The following is a 13,762-nucleotide window of genomic DNA, read 5'->3' as shown; positions in this document are numbered from 1 at the left end:
AATCATGATTTTTGTTAACTGGGTGGATCATTATTTATATGATATCGTAAATGAAATTTTTTTTTATGTTTTTACAATTATCTAATTAACTATGTATACTCATTTTTTTATATTTTTTTATATGATATCACACATTCGTAAAAAAATAGATAGTTTAAGATGCAAAAAAAATATTTACTTAATGAATATAATATGAATGAATTTTACAAATACATCATTTAATAAAATAAATAATTAAAAACTGAAAATTCATATCCGCGCTGGCGAGCGGGTCAGGATCTAGTTTTTTTTAATTGTTAAGTCAAGGAGTTTAAATATATGAAAATATAATTTGGGCCAAGTCAACGAGATATAAAAGAGCGGTAATTTCTTTTTTTAGAACAAATACCTTTCAATTTCATTCACAAATGAAGGTTGTTTAGAATTTATTGTTGAACAAGTCAAATATTATCAAAGTATTGATTCTGAAAACAATAAATGGCTAGTAGGAAATGCATATTTTGGTTGAATTAAAAACACTTTATCAATGATATTTGGTTTCAAGAAAGACATTTGTAAACTTTGATGTATTTGCTGAAACACTTGTTGCAAATCTTAAAGTATCCAAATGTGTTGTAACTAGAAACAATCTGATGTTTCCTATATGTTGTAGTATTTGGTATAAACTATTTTCAGGTCCTTCTCATCCATGACCTGATTCCGAAGCAGCGTGGTTTACGTTTTCTCTGCAGAACCGAGCTCTTACCTCCATTTAATCCGCTTGGCTTGTCGTCACTGTTCTCTTCTGTTTGGTTGAAAAGAGTTGTGGCTTGTGAGATTGTTATCCTAGTGACCTCAGGGGTTGTCGTAGGAGCTATTTTGTTGCCTTCTCTTGCAAAAGAACTTGATCCACTTCGCCTGTAAACAATTCTTAAAACGTCTAGATTATTTAATCCATTAGCAAACATAACTTCTTGAAGTTCCTTAACTTTTTACCGATTGTTGTTGTTGTTGTTGTGGTGATAATGTGTGAGTGACGCTTCATCAAGAACCTCAGTGTTAGGACCTTGAGTACAAACTTTGCTGCTTGAAACAATCTCAGCTCTTTCTAAATGTAGCTTTGGTGATGATGAGGATGCTTCTTCTTCTTCTTCTTCTTCTTCTAAAGATGTTGATGATGTCTTATTATTATTATCTGTTCTGGATTTTCTAACCATTGTTATCACTTTCTCTAATGTCCCTAAAGCTTGCTTCACCTCTGGGCTTATACAGAAAAGTGTTTTACCATTGTAGGTCTTCCCAATGTAACTTTCATCCTTCTCTCCAGAAGAAGAAGAAGAAACACTTTTATTCTCATCTTCATCTTCATCATCACCACATTCTTCTTCCTCAATCTCATGATCATATCTTTTGCAACCACTTTCATCTTGGCTATGGAACACATTTGCTTGGCAGATTTCATCAGTAGAATACAGAGCTTGACGTATCATAGTATACAATGGATCAGCTAAAACTCTCCTGTAGTCATCAGATTTAGCCACCGAACCAATGGTCTGTATACGTTCAAGTGAAACACCACAACATCACACAACTGAAAATCATTAATTCTACGAACTTAAAAGAAAAAGAAAAAATAACCTTCTTGAAAAGTTTGAAACCGTTGCCGAGGAGCTGCCTAGACACCAAATTTATTAGAGATGGAGGGACCAAGTCCAGCTTTATATCAATCTCCGATATGTATCTACAAAATTTTCACAGTTATAAATAACCAAAAGTCCATGTCAAGTTTCTGGTTATATATGTTTTAATATTAATGTTCAAAGAAATTGTTAGGCGGGCAACTAGGTGCTTTATAGGGGATTATTGATTAGCTTGACGTCTAGATCGGGTTGTTAACACCTAAACCGAATCGTTCATTTCGTTTAGTCCCGATTTACCGCTTAGGCGGACATCTAGAGTGTGATCACTCACTCACACTTACCTTAAGTAACTTCTCTCTGATGACACCCTTTGTATAGCAACGCCGCCTACTAAATCAACCCTCACAGCATCCGCTGCTTCATATACACCCTTCTTGTCGAAGTTCTCTACTTCTGATGCTGAGATCTAAAGATGATACTAACAGAGAGTGTGTTAGGATAGAGTCAAAATCATTAAGAATAACTGGATTAGGATGAACAAAATTTCTACCGAGTTGAGTAGAATGATGACTAAACCGTCTCTAAAGTATTCGAATAAGAAAAACTGCACAACAGCTTCTCTGTTTGCCATTGGCCACGGTACTTTCATCCTTTTCTTACAAAAAAAAACATCATCAAAACCTTCAGACTTAGAAAGAAAAAGAACTTTGCAATATGTGAAATTGACCTCATTAAACATATCTGTTCATTGATCTTTTCCTTTTGCAAACTTTTAGTTTGTAAGATTCTGAATGCTGGAAATGCAGAGATTGGCCACCTGTAAGACATATAAACCATCAGTTTCCATCTCAGATCAGTGAAACCAAAAATACGCATAAACAGAAGGACAAAGACACTCTCACCATTTCTCGTAGAGTGATGATTCCCATGATACACATAAACCTGCAAAACTAATATTACATGTTCTGGTTTCGGATTTGAGGGGATTACGGGTTTCGGCCCACCCAGAACCTCCTAGTTATTCAAAAAAATAATTTTTGTTTCCTGTACCAGTCCAAACACTTGAGAAAACTTACAGTCTTGGATAGGGCCATCCATGTAACCTTCAACGAGCAATGTGTGAAAAGGGCTTCCTTCAAGTCCTTCACGGTACATAACACGACAATCTTCATGATCATGTTTCACCTGTTATAAAAAAAGGATAATACTTTGCTACATTAGGACGGTTCTGTTTTCAAAGTTAAATAAATAAAAACATACTTTCCAATCACCAGTCGAAGCTTCGTTAGACAAATCTTGATCCTTTGCTGATGCACTCCTAAGCTTCTCAAGTATACTAGATAGATCAGCTACTCTTTGATCCAATACATCCACAGTACACTCTGTTAAAAAACAAACATTAACGCAAAGCAAAGAATAAAGCAGCAGCAAAAGAGTTTTAATTTTATATAGCAACACACACAACAACAAGAACAGAAAACGAAACCTTGGTTGAGTTGTTGTCTGATTAACGTTTTGAGAGTTTGGTCATTGGTGAGGTCAGGAGACGCCAAGGTCTTGTCAAGCCTCTCTCTGTACTCACAGATCTCTAGTTTCTTCTCCATACTCACATTTCAATATTGAATCCCTTTTGAAACAGAAAAAAAAACACAAAGAATCTTCAAATCAAAGATTAAAAACAGAAACAAAACCAAAACCGAAAATTTCTGTTATTAGATATTTGATCCCAATCAATCAATCAATCAATCAAGGTTGATAAGAAGATCAAAGATCGTCCAGATCAAGAAGCTACAATATGAGAACCTCAAGGGTACGGTAAATAATAAAAAAGGAAGCTCAAAAGCACAGCTACCTCCTGATATGCGTTACCTACGAGACGGGAAAAGAACGTGGAGGTGTTTTCTTTAGATTCTTTCTCTCATTTTCTCGGGAAATGCAAAAGGGAAAGAGAGAAAAGTCTCAATTCCCAAAGTGAGTACAGTTGCACGCCCATTCGAAACGGATTGAGGTTTTTCTTTTGTTGACTTTTATACAACTTTTTTTAAAAAGGTCGGTTAAGTGTCGCTGTCAGTTGACTTATATCAATGAACTCTTCTGTTTTTTTATTTCCTATAAAAGGAATATATCTACTTTAAATGCAATATGAACTTATGAAATGTGATTTTAATGCAATCTATATACCAAAACGGAAACTGTTCTATTTTGAGTTATAGTCATTCACTTCACCATAAATATAGCAGTACTGTCTTTGTCTTATTCTTGTGCCAGATCAAATGGGAAGCTAAGAAAAATGCCCTTTTACAAAATCAGTTTGTTACTAAATAAAAGAGAGAGGTGTGCATCAGTTTGTTACTAAATCAAAAGTATAAGAAAACAACTGAATGCCCTTTTACAAACAAAAAAAGTATAAGAAAACAATTCTAGTTTTTGTTGAAACATAAGCCAACATGTGGTATGTTGGTTTGATTAACGTGTATGGAACTTGTAAAAGAATATTGATTTCATAAAACTTGAACACAAACCATAAATTACTTTGATTTTTAATAGGAAGCATATAGAATGTGCAAGAATGAATGAATGAATGGTGACCAAGGAATGAAAGGAAATAATGTATTTCTTATTATATTTTTTTTTTACTGTTTACAAAGAATAGTTTTTTTTCGTTTATTCTCATTCTTTTTATCTTAGAGGAATATAGAACATATTTGTTCTTCCCCAAAATAGATAAGGAATCATCTTTCTTTTCGTTCCTATAATTTTGTTTCTCTGCGTTTTTTTCCTATTCATCCGTAATGTTCCTATAATGGTCACCAGTTAGACCATATATGTTCAAATTGTGTGTTAGATGCATGAATCTAAGTTTGAATCGATGTTATTAAAAAAAGAGAAAAATAATGTCGAAGCTTTTTTTTGGTTAATATTGATGTAATCCAAAAATTGTTTTTGGGAGAAGTTTTACTTAACTGTTAATATCATATAACTGTTTTTGGAAGAAGTTGAGTTGGGTTATTTTCGAAAAACAAAAAAGAAAGAAAAGAAATTGAGTTGGGTCAAAAAAAAAAAAATTTGAGTTGGGTCTCGAGTATAAATCAGATTTCCATATCCTTTGCATTAAACTTTAATTATTTTTGTTCTGTTTCTTTGGACTTAGCTGCAAGATTTCAAAATCCTATACTATTGTAATGGACATGATCAGCCTAAAAGATATATAATCAAAATCATGTGTTCCAAACTCGAATTATAAGACCAAAAGGTCAAAAGAAGTATGATGTGGCTATGTTTCAAAAAGGTTAAAAGATGTACTTATGTTAAAGGCAAGGATGAAACAACTTATACTTTCATTAGTATATCATTCTTGTTACCGATAAGAAACTTGCAAACACTACTGTTCAGAAAAAAAAAAAACTTGCAAACACTATTCATTAAGCATATCTGTTGTGATTCTGAGAACTTTTGTGAACTCTTGCTCTGTTTTGTTCACTCATCTCTGTTATGATTTCAGTCATAACTCATGTTTTGAAGTGGTTGTTTTAGAGCACATCAGAAACATATTCTTCTTAGTTCATTGCATAAAAGTTTTGTTTCAGACTTCCATACTTTATATCAAAAGCTATGCCATTTTATGGCTAACAAAACCATACCAACTCCCACTAACCCATAACCCTATTTCTTAATTACTACAACACTATTTCAGACACTTGACAGCTTCTCTAAACCAAACTACACAACACTTTAGTTACCTTTCTTCTTCTGATTTGGTTTGATTACAAATTGACATTATTCAACAATATCTGTGAATCTCACTTAACCACTGCCTGATGTTGTTGAAGCTCTCCATCTCAGTACAGTCGTAAGGGATTCAATCTTGATTTGTGTTGTTGTGTTATGGACGAGTAATTTATCGGTCATGGTTTAACCGAATGTTGATTTTTGCTTTTATAGTCTCTCTCATTGTAACTATCGATGACATTAACCGAGAAGATTCTGAAGACTAAGCAGAGTTTGGTGAATAATTCTTGATGCTTTAGTATAAAAGAGCAAAAAGTGAATGATAAATAAGATAATTTCATTTCACCGGATACAATTCTCTTTGTCAGGACAAAGGGTTAATTGAACACAAAGTTTGGAGGGACATTCACCGGTTCCTTGAATCAGAAGTGCTTTTGCTGTCGGAAAATCTCAACCCCTAAGTAATCAATAGTGTTCTTGATAAGTGCAACATTTGGCTTACATAGCTTCACCTGAACAGCAGTTACTTGAGGAAACTTTTCAAGCGTCCTGGACGCGATGCGTTCCGCTACCGCCTCCAGAAGGTTCAGTGGTGGCCCTTCAACAATTTCTTTAGCTATGCTGCAAATAATATAATTAGACATGAATCATCAGATAGTCTGGATCCTAGATGTTTTATACAACCTAAGTGGTATTGATAAAAGAGCTAACCTGAAAATGTCAACGTAGCTGATTGTATCATCTAAGTTATCAGATAGACCAGCCTTTTTAAGACTCACCCACGCGTCGATGTCAACAATAAACATCTGCCCCAAAGTGTTCTCTTCTGGAATGGCTCCATGGTAACCGTAGAACTTTAACCCCTTCAGTACCAGTTTGTCTCCTCCAGTCCTTATCATGTTATTCTCGGATGTTCCTGTTCCAAGAACTATATAATAAAAATTCCATATTGGCTTGGCTTCACAAAGATATATTTTTTAATATTTTCACACATTAAAAAAACACATTAAATTAATATAATAAATAGATATATTTTCTGTAATTTTTATTTTTTAATAATTTTTTGAATAATAATTTAATAAAATAAATTAATTTTCTTAACAATTGTAATTTTTTTATAGAAAATACAAAAATCTATTTCCTTGAAACAGTTTTTTTTTTCAGAGGAAGTATTAGCATAAGGCTTTTTAAACAAAAAAAAAATGTTTCGATGACGTCAGTAACACTGTGATAAACTCAAAACATCCTCATTAAAATCCCAATTAGACATAGCAATTAAACTAGCAAATCGTTCAAGAGAAACTAATACGACAATCCGTACATCTCTCGAACTTCATAACTATCAATCCTTCTTTTGTTTGCTATGGACATGCAGTTTCAAAAGGACATTTGGGACATACCTCGAGGTTCCAACGTCGCCGGGGCCGTCGTTTCAAGTGAGCTATACATCTCTTCTCCGTTTGCAGCAGTAGATTTTTAAGATTAGATGAGTGAGAGATAGAGAGAGATAAGAGAAGATCAGTTTTAAAGGGAACTGAGCTGACAGCGAGGATACGGTGGTGGGCCAATGTCAGATTTTGTAAGCCCAAAATCCGAGAAACAGCTATGCGTTTCACCTAATAATCACGTTAATCACGTTTTAATCTTTCTGTTTTGTCAAAATATTTTTCCTTAAAAAAATATATATATATTTATTTGTGCACTAACTATTTCCATTATTATCATACAGAATTAAAATAATTTATAAATGATCCATTAAACAAATATTATAATGATAAAACAAGTTATTTAAATCTTTTACTTAATTATTTATTTGGGATGAGTTCTTAAAAATGATTACGTTTATCTGTTACTCTCTCTTTTTATGAAAACAAAAAGTTTTGAGATATTTATTCATTTTACAAATATAGAAGTTTTTGTATTTTCAGTTAGAGCTGTCAATTAGGCGGTTCACATCCAAATAGGTGGGTCTATTTGGACCATATAACACACATGACCAAAAACACTCACACCCATATAACACTCATACCAATAGCACTCATACCCAAATTAGTGCATGTCCACTGGAAATAATCCAAGACCCACCCATTTTTTTTTTTTTGCAGATAGCTCAATTTTGTTCATAATCAATTTTTGTAAACTCAATTTATAAACTTATATACTTATAGCAAATAAAAATTATAGGATTTCTTTAAATCCAGCAATAAAAATTCCACTACGTTTTTTCAAAAAAAAAATATTTGAATATGACTGAAATTGAAATAATCTCAAAGACATTTGTTTTTATTGATTCTTTCACAGAAATATTGCATGAAGTGTTGGTGTCATGCCAATAACAAGAATCACAAAATCAATTGTGATAGCAATCTTCCAGCTTGTCTACTTGTATCTTCAGCCTGCAAGAAGGAAAAAAAGTCTTAACACCAATTCTTTCAAAAACAGAGCTTTTGTAATAGTCTTTAGACTTTGAACAACAACGTACATGATCAAACAAAAAGCAAAGTTCGAAGCTAAGGCTAACTCTTTGTTGGTTAGTGGTTACTCTTCAACACTAACCAATAAGCAAAGTACAAGATCAAACAATAATGAGCAGTAAACTATCATCCATTAACGTCACACTACCGACTCCTGCCAGCACAATGTTCTTGCAAAACTACCCAACAATATATCAAAACTACACAGTATTACTGTCAGTAAACTTCAACAAGGTGAATGAACGAAATGAATATCAAGTCAACTTCTACTAGAACCAGTGGCGGACCCACGTTAAGAGTTATGGGGTCATCTGACACCACAGATATATAATAAACATAATTTTGCAAGCTAAATTGTTATTTGACGCTAGCATATTTTGTTAGGAAGCTTTGTACTGAACCCACAAACCCTGGATCAAATCCCTTCAGTGACCCTTTTTCTTAATATTTTGGTTTTTTGACAAAATTTTACCCACACTTATGACCCCACATAAAAAACTTTTTGGGTTCACCCCTGACTAGAACTTCAAGTAAATACAATGATAATGTCTCATCTCAGGAGCCAGAACAAACTAAACAGAACTCATAAGGTACCAGTTCACTAGTCTAGATGCAGAATTCAAACTGTTTATAACTCGGAATGAGCAGTAAACACATCAAGATCAAATAATACCTCAAGTCAAGTCTCTAGACTCTCCACTCTCTTCTTCTTTCTCCTTCTCGTTATCTTCTTCTTCTTTCTCCTCGGCCGTTAAGAGTTATGGGGTCATCTGACACCACAGATATATAATAAACATAATTTTGCAAGCTAAATTGTTATTTGACGCTAGCATATTTTGTTAGGAAGCTTTGTACTGAACCCACAAACCCTGGATCAAATCCCTTCAGTGACCCTTTTTCTTAATATTTTGGTTTTTTGACAAAATTTTACCCACACTTATGACCCCACATAAAAAACTTTTTGGGTTCACCCCTGACTAGAACTTCAAGTAAATACAATGATAATGTCTCATCTCAGGAGCCAGAACAAACTAAACAGAACTCATAAGGTACCAGTTCACTAGTCTAGATGCAGAATTCAAACTGTTTATAACTCGGAATGAGCAGTAAACACATCAAGATCAAATAATACCTCAAGTCAAGTCTCTAGACTCTCCACTCTCTTCTTCTTTCTCCTTCTCTTTATCCTCTTCTTCTTTCTCCTCTTATGTCTTCTCAACAGACTCATCACCTACCAAAAAAAAATAATTTCATGAAGATTCTGAAGCAATTTATTATATGAATAGATTATAACCAACATTTACCAATTTCAGGAAATCCTTTTAACCAGTTCCTTGTACACACTAAAGCTTGAACATTAGTAGGTAGTAGACAGCTCCTATACTTGTTAAGAACTCTACTACATATACTAAATGAAGATTCAGATGCCACTGTCGTTATTGGTATACTCAGAACCTCTCGAGCCATTACTGCCAACTCTTTGAACCATTGTAAGTGGCCATGTCAAGCAATGGCTCATCCAAGTATATATCAAGAGTAGACTTTCTGCTACCAACAGCTTTCTGAGAAAAAAAGACATAAAATCCCTGAAAAAAACAGATTAATCATCACTTATATGATATCAGAAGTTAAAAACACTTATCAGAAATAACTTCAGAACATAACTTACACCATAACCGGCTGGAACATCTTGTGTTTCTACTTGTGAACATGCAGCACTACTGGTTCTCTGGTTTTTCTTATAAGCTCCAAACAGTTTATCGATCTTTGAACACACATGAGCCAATCTTCTCTTACAACTAGGCTGATCTAAAACTGAGAAACAATATTCCAAGCAGGCAAATTTCAGTCTTGGATCAAAAACAGCAGCAATTGCAAGGATATCGCTGTACTCTTCCCAGTATTTATCGAACTTGAGCTTCATACACTTCACCATTTCACAAATAACAGGATCACGGAAATTCGCATGAGCTCTCAACCAACACTCAATCTTCCAAACTTCATTGAAATACAAATTTGATGTTGGGTATGAAGAACCAGAAATCAAATCTGTAATTTCAGAAAATGGCCTTAGAAGCTCACAAATCATTTATGCTCTCCTCCACTCAGAATATGAGGGAAAACTCATAACTCGCTTCTACATCCGCCAAGTTACCTAGTGCCTGCTTGAACTTTATAGCTCTATCAAGCATTAGGAAAGTAGAATTCCAGCGTGTACTTACATCTAAAACCAGACCTTCATCACCCTCAATCCCTAATGTTTCTACACAATTTTGAAACATTATTTCTCTACTTTCTGATCCTCTAACGAACTTGACACTCTCCCTGATTTTCTGCAATGCTCCTTCAATCACTGCCAAGCCGTCTTGAACAATAAGATTAATGATGTGTGCTGAACATCGTACATGGAAGAACTCGCCACCACAGACCAGATCTTTGTGCATTTGTCTCTTCATGATACTCTGCATGCTACCATTCGAAGAAGCATTGTCTACAGTGAGACAGAAGACCTTCTTTTCCAGTCCCCACTCCTTTAGCAGCTCAATCAGCTTCACAGCAATGGCTATTCCCGAATGAGGCGGAGGAAAAGCGGTGAAAGCCAATATTGTAGCTTGCAAATTTCAATCTTCATCGATGTAGTGGGCAGTCAAGCAGAGATAGCCTTCAATCGTGATAGCCCTCCAGAGATCTGTTGTTAAACAAACTCTACTAGGAAAATCATTTAAGATTTTCCTAAGTTTCTGCTTTTCATTTTCATAAATCTTCAACACATCAGAAGCTGCTGTGTTTCTACTCCAATACTCAATACTGGAATTAGCATAAGTAAAAGCCATTCTAATCCTCTTATACTCTACAAACTTGTAAGGAAGATCATGCTCTATAATGGCCATAGCTATCATCTCACGAAACACCATCATATCCACCTTCCTAGGACTACTTCTAGGTGTTCCAACAGCTTTTGGACATACCTTCATATGACGAGTCAGAGTTGAGGTTCCATTCCTGCGAAGATTGAAGAAGTAAAACCTTCTACAAAGGTTGCATCTGATCTTAGTTGTACCATCAGACAGCCTTCCTCCAAGTATAGTAAACTTCCTCCAGCACCTAGAGACTCTACGGCTTGACTGAACTTGTCTCGGTTGTGTGCCTTTGTTAGCCTGTGAATCCTCTAAAACTTCATGATCCTCTATATCTTCATCCATCACATCATTCTGACCATCATCGTTCAAGTCTATAGCTTTCATTTTCTGAAACAAAACATATTTAAATGAGAAAGGAGCAGTTATCATGGTTGAATAAGTCTGAAGAGAAAGCCGAGGCAAGTAGCAAGTGAAGACAATCTGTAAAGGATACATTGAATAATATTAGCAAATTGTGAACACACAAAACCACAACGGTTGAAATACTAACGAGATTATTCTTATAAATCCACAAAACAAAAGTTAACCGAGATTCATCACAGATTCTTTAGTGGCCAGTTTCTAAATTGAAGTCAAAAGCACGATGAGAAAAAAAAATCAAATCAGAACGAAGATCTAAACCCTCTTCTCTTAATCTTCTTATTATAAAACATGAACATTCTTCTCTTAATCTTCTTATTATAAAACATGGACATAGAAACCCAGAAATTAGAGTAAACAATGAAAATGCGAGTCATCGTCATCATCATCATCATCAAAACTAGAGTCAACAGAGGAAAAGAGATTCATGATCATACAAAACGAGATTCATCATCAACACTCAAAACCCACAACACATAATCAATAATCAATTATCATAGGCTCATAGCATTGCTACTCAGTTAACACATAACGATACTACTCAGTTAGACTGTTAAAGATTCATCATCATACAAAGGAATGGTTCGAAACTTACCAAGGAGATACACGGAGAATACAAGAATCTTGCAGAGATAACGGCTATATCGAGGAGATAACTTGAGCTTCAATCTTCATACAACTCCTCGTGTTTCTGAATCCAAAACAAAACGATATATATGAATTTTATAATCTAAACGATTCATCATCATCATCAGAGCAAGAGTAAAAACGAGATTCATCACATATTCACAAAATAAAAGTTAAACGAGATTCATCAGAGATAAACCGAGATGGATCGAAGCGAAAACTCGAGAATAAGATCGAAGCTAAAACCCACAACACAGAACGAGATGGATCGAGAATAAGATCATACATGAAATGCAGAGGTTGAGACGAAGAAGTCAGACGTAGAGAAGACGTAGAGAAGACGTAGAGAATGGAGAAATCTGGTTAGGATTAAGAGAATCAAGGCCGGAGAAGACGGATCGAGATGCAAAGATTGATTTTCATCGCAAAATCGCAGATGAATCGAAAAGCAGAAACCAGATCGATTCAATCGATTTTTTTTTTTTGAGCAACCGATCGATTTTTCCCCAATATTAGAAAATCTAGTTTTTTACTTTAACGGGTTAGCCCAGTATCCAAAACGATTGGCCCAACTTGCCCATGGACAAACTTGGTGTTCAGCCCAACTAGACCATAAAATATTTGGGCTTACCCATTATCCGTCCAACACAGTCTGGACTGGGCCACACCCATGGACACCCAACCAACTGACAGCCATATTTTCAGTGTAATTTTTAATTATTTTAATTATTTTTATCCATATAAATTAAGACAATTACTATTGAAACAAAGTTTACTCTTTTGAAATTATGTTACTAAAAAAATTGCTTTTGACATTGTAAAATTATTTTGTGAGGTGGGTGAAAATTTCAAAACTTCTACTTTTGTGGAAAGAGGGAGTAGTTAAATTGATAAAAACTAATGATTTAAATTGATACATTTGTCCGTTAGCAATTTGATTATTTGAACAGTTTCATTTCTTGTTAGTGCTAAAATGATTAGTCATCACAAAAATAATAAAAGTTACAAATGTTCTGTAGTTTGGTGGATCCAGAATCCGATGATTTTAGCACAGTTTATTGTTTGGCATCATATCTATACTTGTTGCAACACCTTGTTCAGTGGTGTAATTATTCCTGGCAAAGTACTGCTCACCAGGAGTCCCGATCCTCCTATCTTAAGAGCTTCTTGGCGACAATACATACCTATAAAGGAGTTGCAAGAATATATCAAGAAAGGATTAGCTTCGACCACACCTGTTCATCACCGTTTACAGATAGAGTTTCATTACACGAAGATAACTACAACCGCAGAAACTGCGAACTGACAAAAGTTAAGCAGAGAAAGTTAACGTTTTGAGCTTCTTGCAAGTTTTATAACCGTCTCTTTAGCGCTAGCTGTCTTTTATAAATTCCTAAGTTCTGCTATAACGTAGACGACTTGTAGCAGCATACGTCCTATAGCTGACTAGTTAATACGATCTAAACTTACCGTTGTCATGACTGTCTTGAGATCTCAAGCTCTTACAGACAACAAAGAAAACAAGCCGGACATAGTTTTGTTGTAAACAAAGGGGAAATCGTGTGTGTTTATTACTCAATCAAAGTGTTCCCTTATATAGAGGTTACAAGGAATAGATAAAAGGAAAGAGTACAAATCATTATCCTAAAGGAAAAAGGAAAACTTCTTAAAGATAATCATGAAGAGATAAATGGAAACATCCTAATACTAAAGTCGGCCACTCTCTCTCCCTTTTGGGCCGCCGACTCTCTCTCTCTCCATGGGCCACGGTTTGGCCATTTGGTTACTAGCAATCCAAATTGTTCATAACACTCCCCCTTGGATGCTAGAACCATATGGGCTCGTATCATGCACGCACTACAAGAAAACATCGGTATTCTGACGGACATTCCGACGGAAAATGAAATCCTTGGAATTTCCCGAGGAATTTCCTCGGAATATACCGACGGAATTCCGAGGAAACATCAATCCGTCGGAATATTCCGAGGAAATTCCGACGAACTAGTGATCGATCGATGCGTTTTTGGACATA

The 13,762-nt window shown here is 34.8% G+C and overlaps 3 protein-coding genes across 6 annotated transcripts; all 3 read right to left on the bottom strand.

Moving 5' to 3' along the window:
* Positions 1–495: 495 nt before the first annotated feature.
* On the bottom strand, positions 496–3,606 carry LOC106344165. Of its 3 annotated transcripts, none has more exons than XM_013783574.1 (11): positions 3,472–3,606; positions 3,106–3,246; positions 2,880–3,001; positions 2,696–2,804; positions 2,522–2,561; positions 2,347–2,436; positions 2,170–2,269; positions 1,961–2,085; positions 1,618–1,720; positions 976–1,532; positions 496–909 (listed from the first exon to the last, which is right to left on the bottom strand). In XM_013783574.1, the coding sequence occupies exons 2-11, from the start codon at positions 3,221–3,223 to the stop codon at positions 672–674; spliced, it is 1,602 nt and encodes a 533-aa protein (XP_013639028.1). In that variant the 5' UTR covers positions 3,224–3,246; positions 3,472–3,606; the 3' UTR covers positions 496–671. The 3 variants fall into 3 exon arrangements, with proteins under 3 accessions (XP_013639028.1, XP_013639030.1, XP_013639029.1); XM_013783576.1 differs by having other exon boundaries at positions 496–897; XM_013783575.1 differs by having other exon boundaries at positions 3,489–3,600.
* Positions 3,607–5,649: 2,043 nt separating this feature from the next.
* LOC106293138 (dihydroneopterin aldolase 1-like) lies at positions 5,650–6,863 on the bottom strand. Of its 2 annotated transcripts, none has more exons than XM_013728810.1 (3): positions 6,749–6,863; positions 6,060–6,276; positions 5,650–5,969 (listed from the first exon to the last, which is right to left on the bottom strand). In XM_013728810.1, the coding sequence occupies exons 1-3, from the start codon at positions 6,795–6,797 to the stop codon at positions 5,771–5,773; spliced, it is 465 nt and encodes a 154-aa protein (XP_013584264.1). In that variant the 5' UTR covers positions 6,798–6,863; the 3' UTR covers positions 5,650–5,770. The 2 variants fall into 2 exon arrangements, with proteins under 2 accessions (XP_013584264.1, XP_013584265.1); XM_013728811.1 differs by having other exon boundaries at positions 6,060–6,264; positions 6,749–6,860.
* Positions 6,864–9,288: 2,425 nt separating this feature from the next.
* On the bottom strand, positions 9,289–11,067 carry LOC106292353 (zinc finger BED domain-containing protein RICESLEEPER 2-like). The gene is made up of 4 exons (XM_013727948.1): positions 10,533–11,067; positions 9,978–10,433; positions 9,492–9,871; positions 9,289–9,384 (listed from the first exon to the last, which is right to left on the bottom strand). Exons 1-4 carry the CDS (start codon positions 11,065–11,067, stop codon positions 9,289–9,291), a joined length of 1,467 nt encoding a protein of 488 aa, XP_013583402.1.
* Between the last annotated feature and the right edge of the window lie 2,695 nt (positions 11,068–13,762).

The sequence above is a fragment of the Brassica oleracea genome, chromosome C5, assembly GCF_000695525.1.
Source record: "Brassica oleracea var. oleracea cultivar TO1000 chromosome C5, BOL, whole genome shotgun sequence".
Taxonomy (NCBI): domain Eukaryota; kingdom Viridiplantae; phylum Streptophyta; class Magnoliopsida; order Brassicales; family Brassicaceae; genus Brassica; species Brassica oleracea.
Note: the sequence above shows the minus strand (reverse complement) of the source record. Positions and strands in the feature narration are given on the sequence as shown.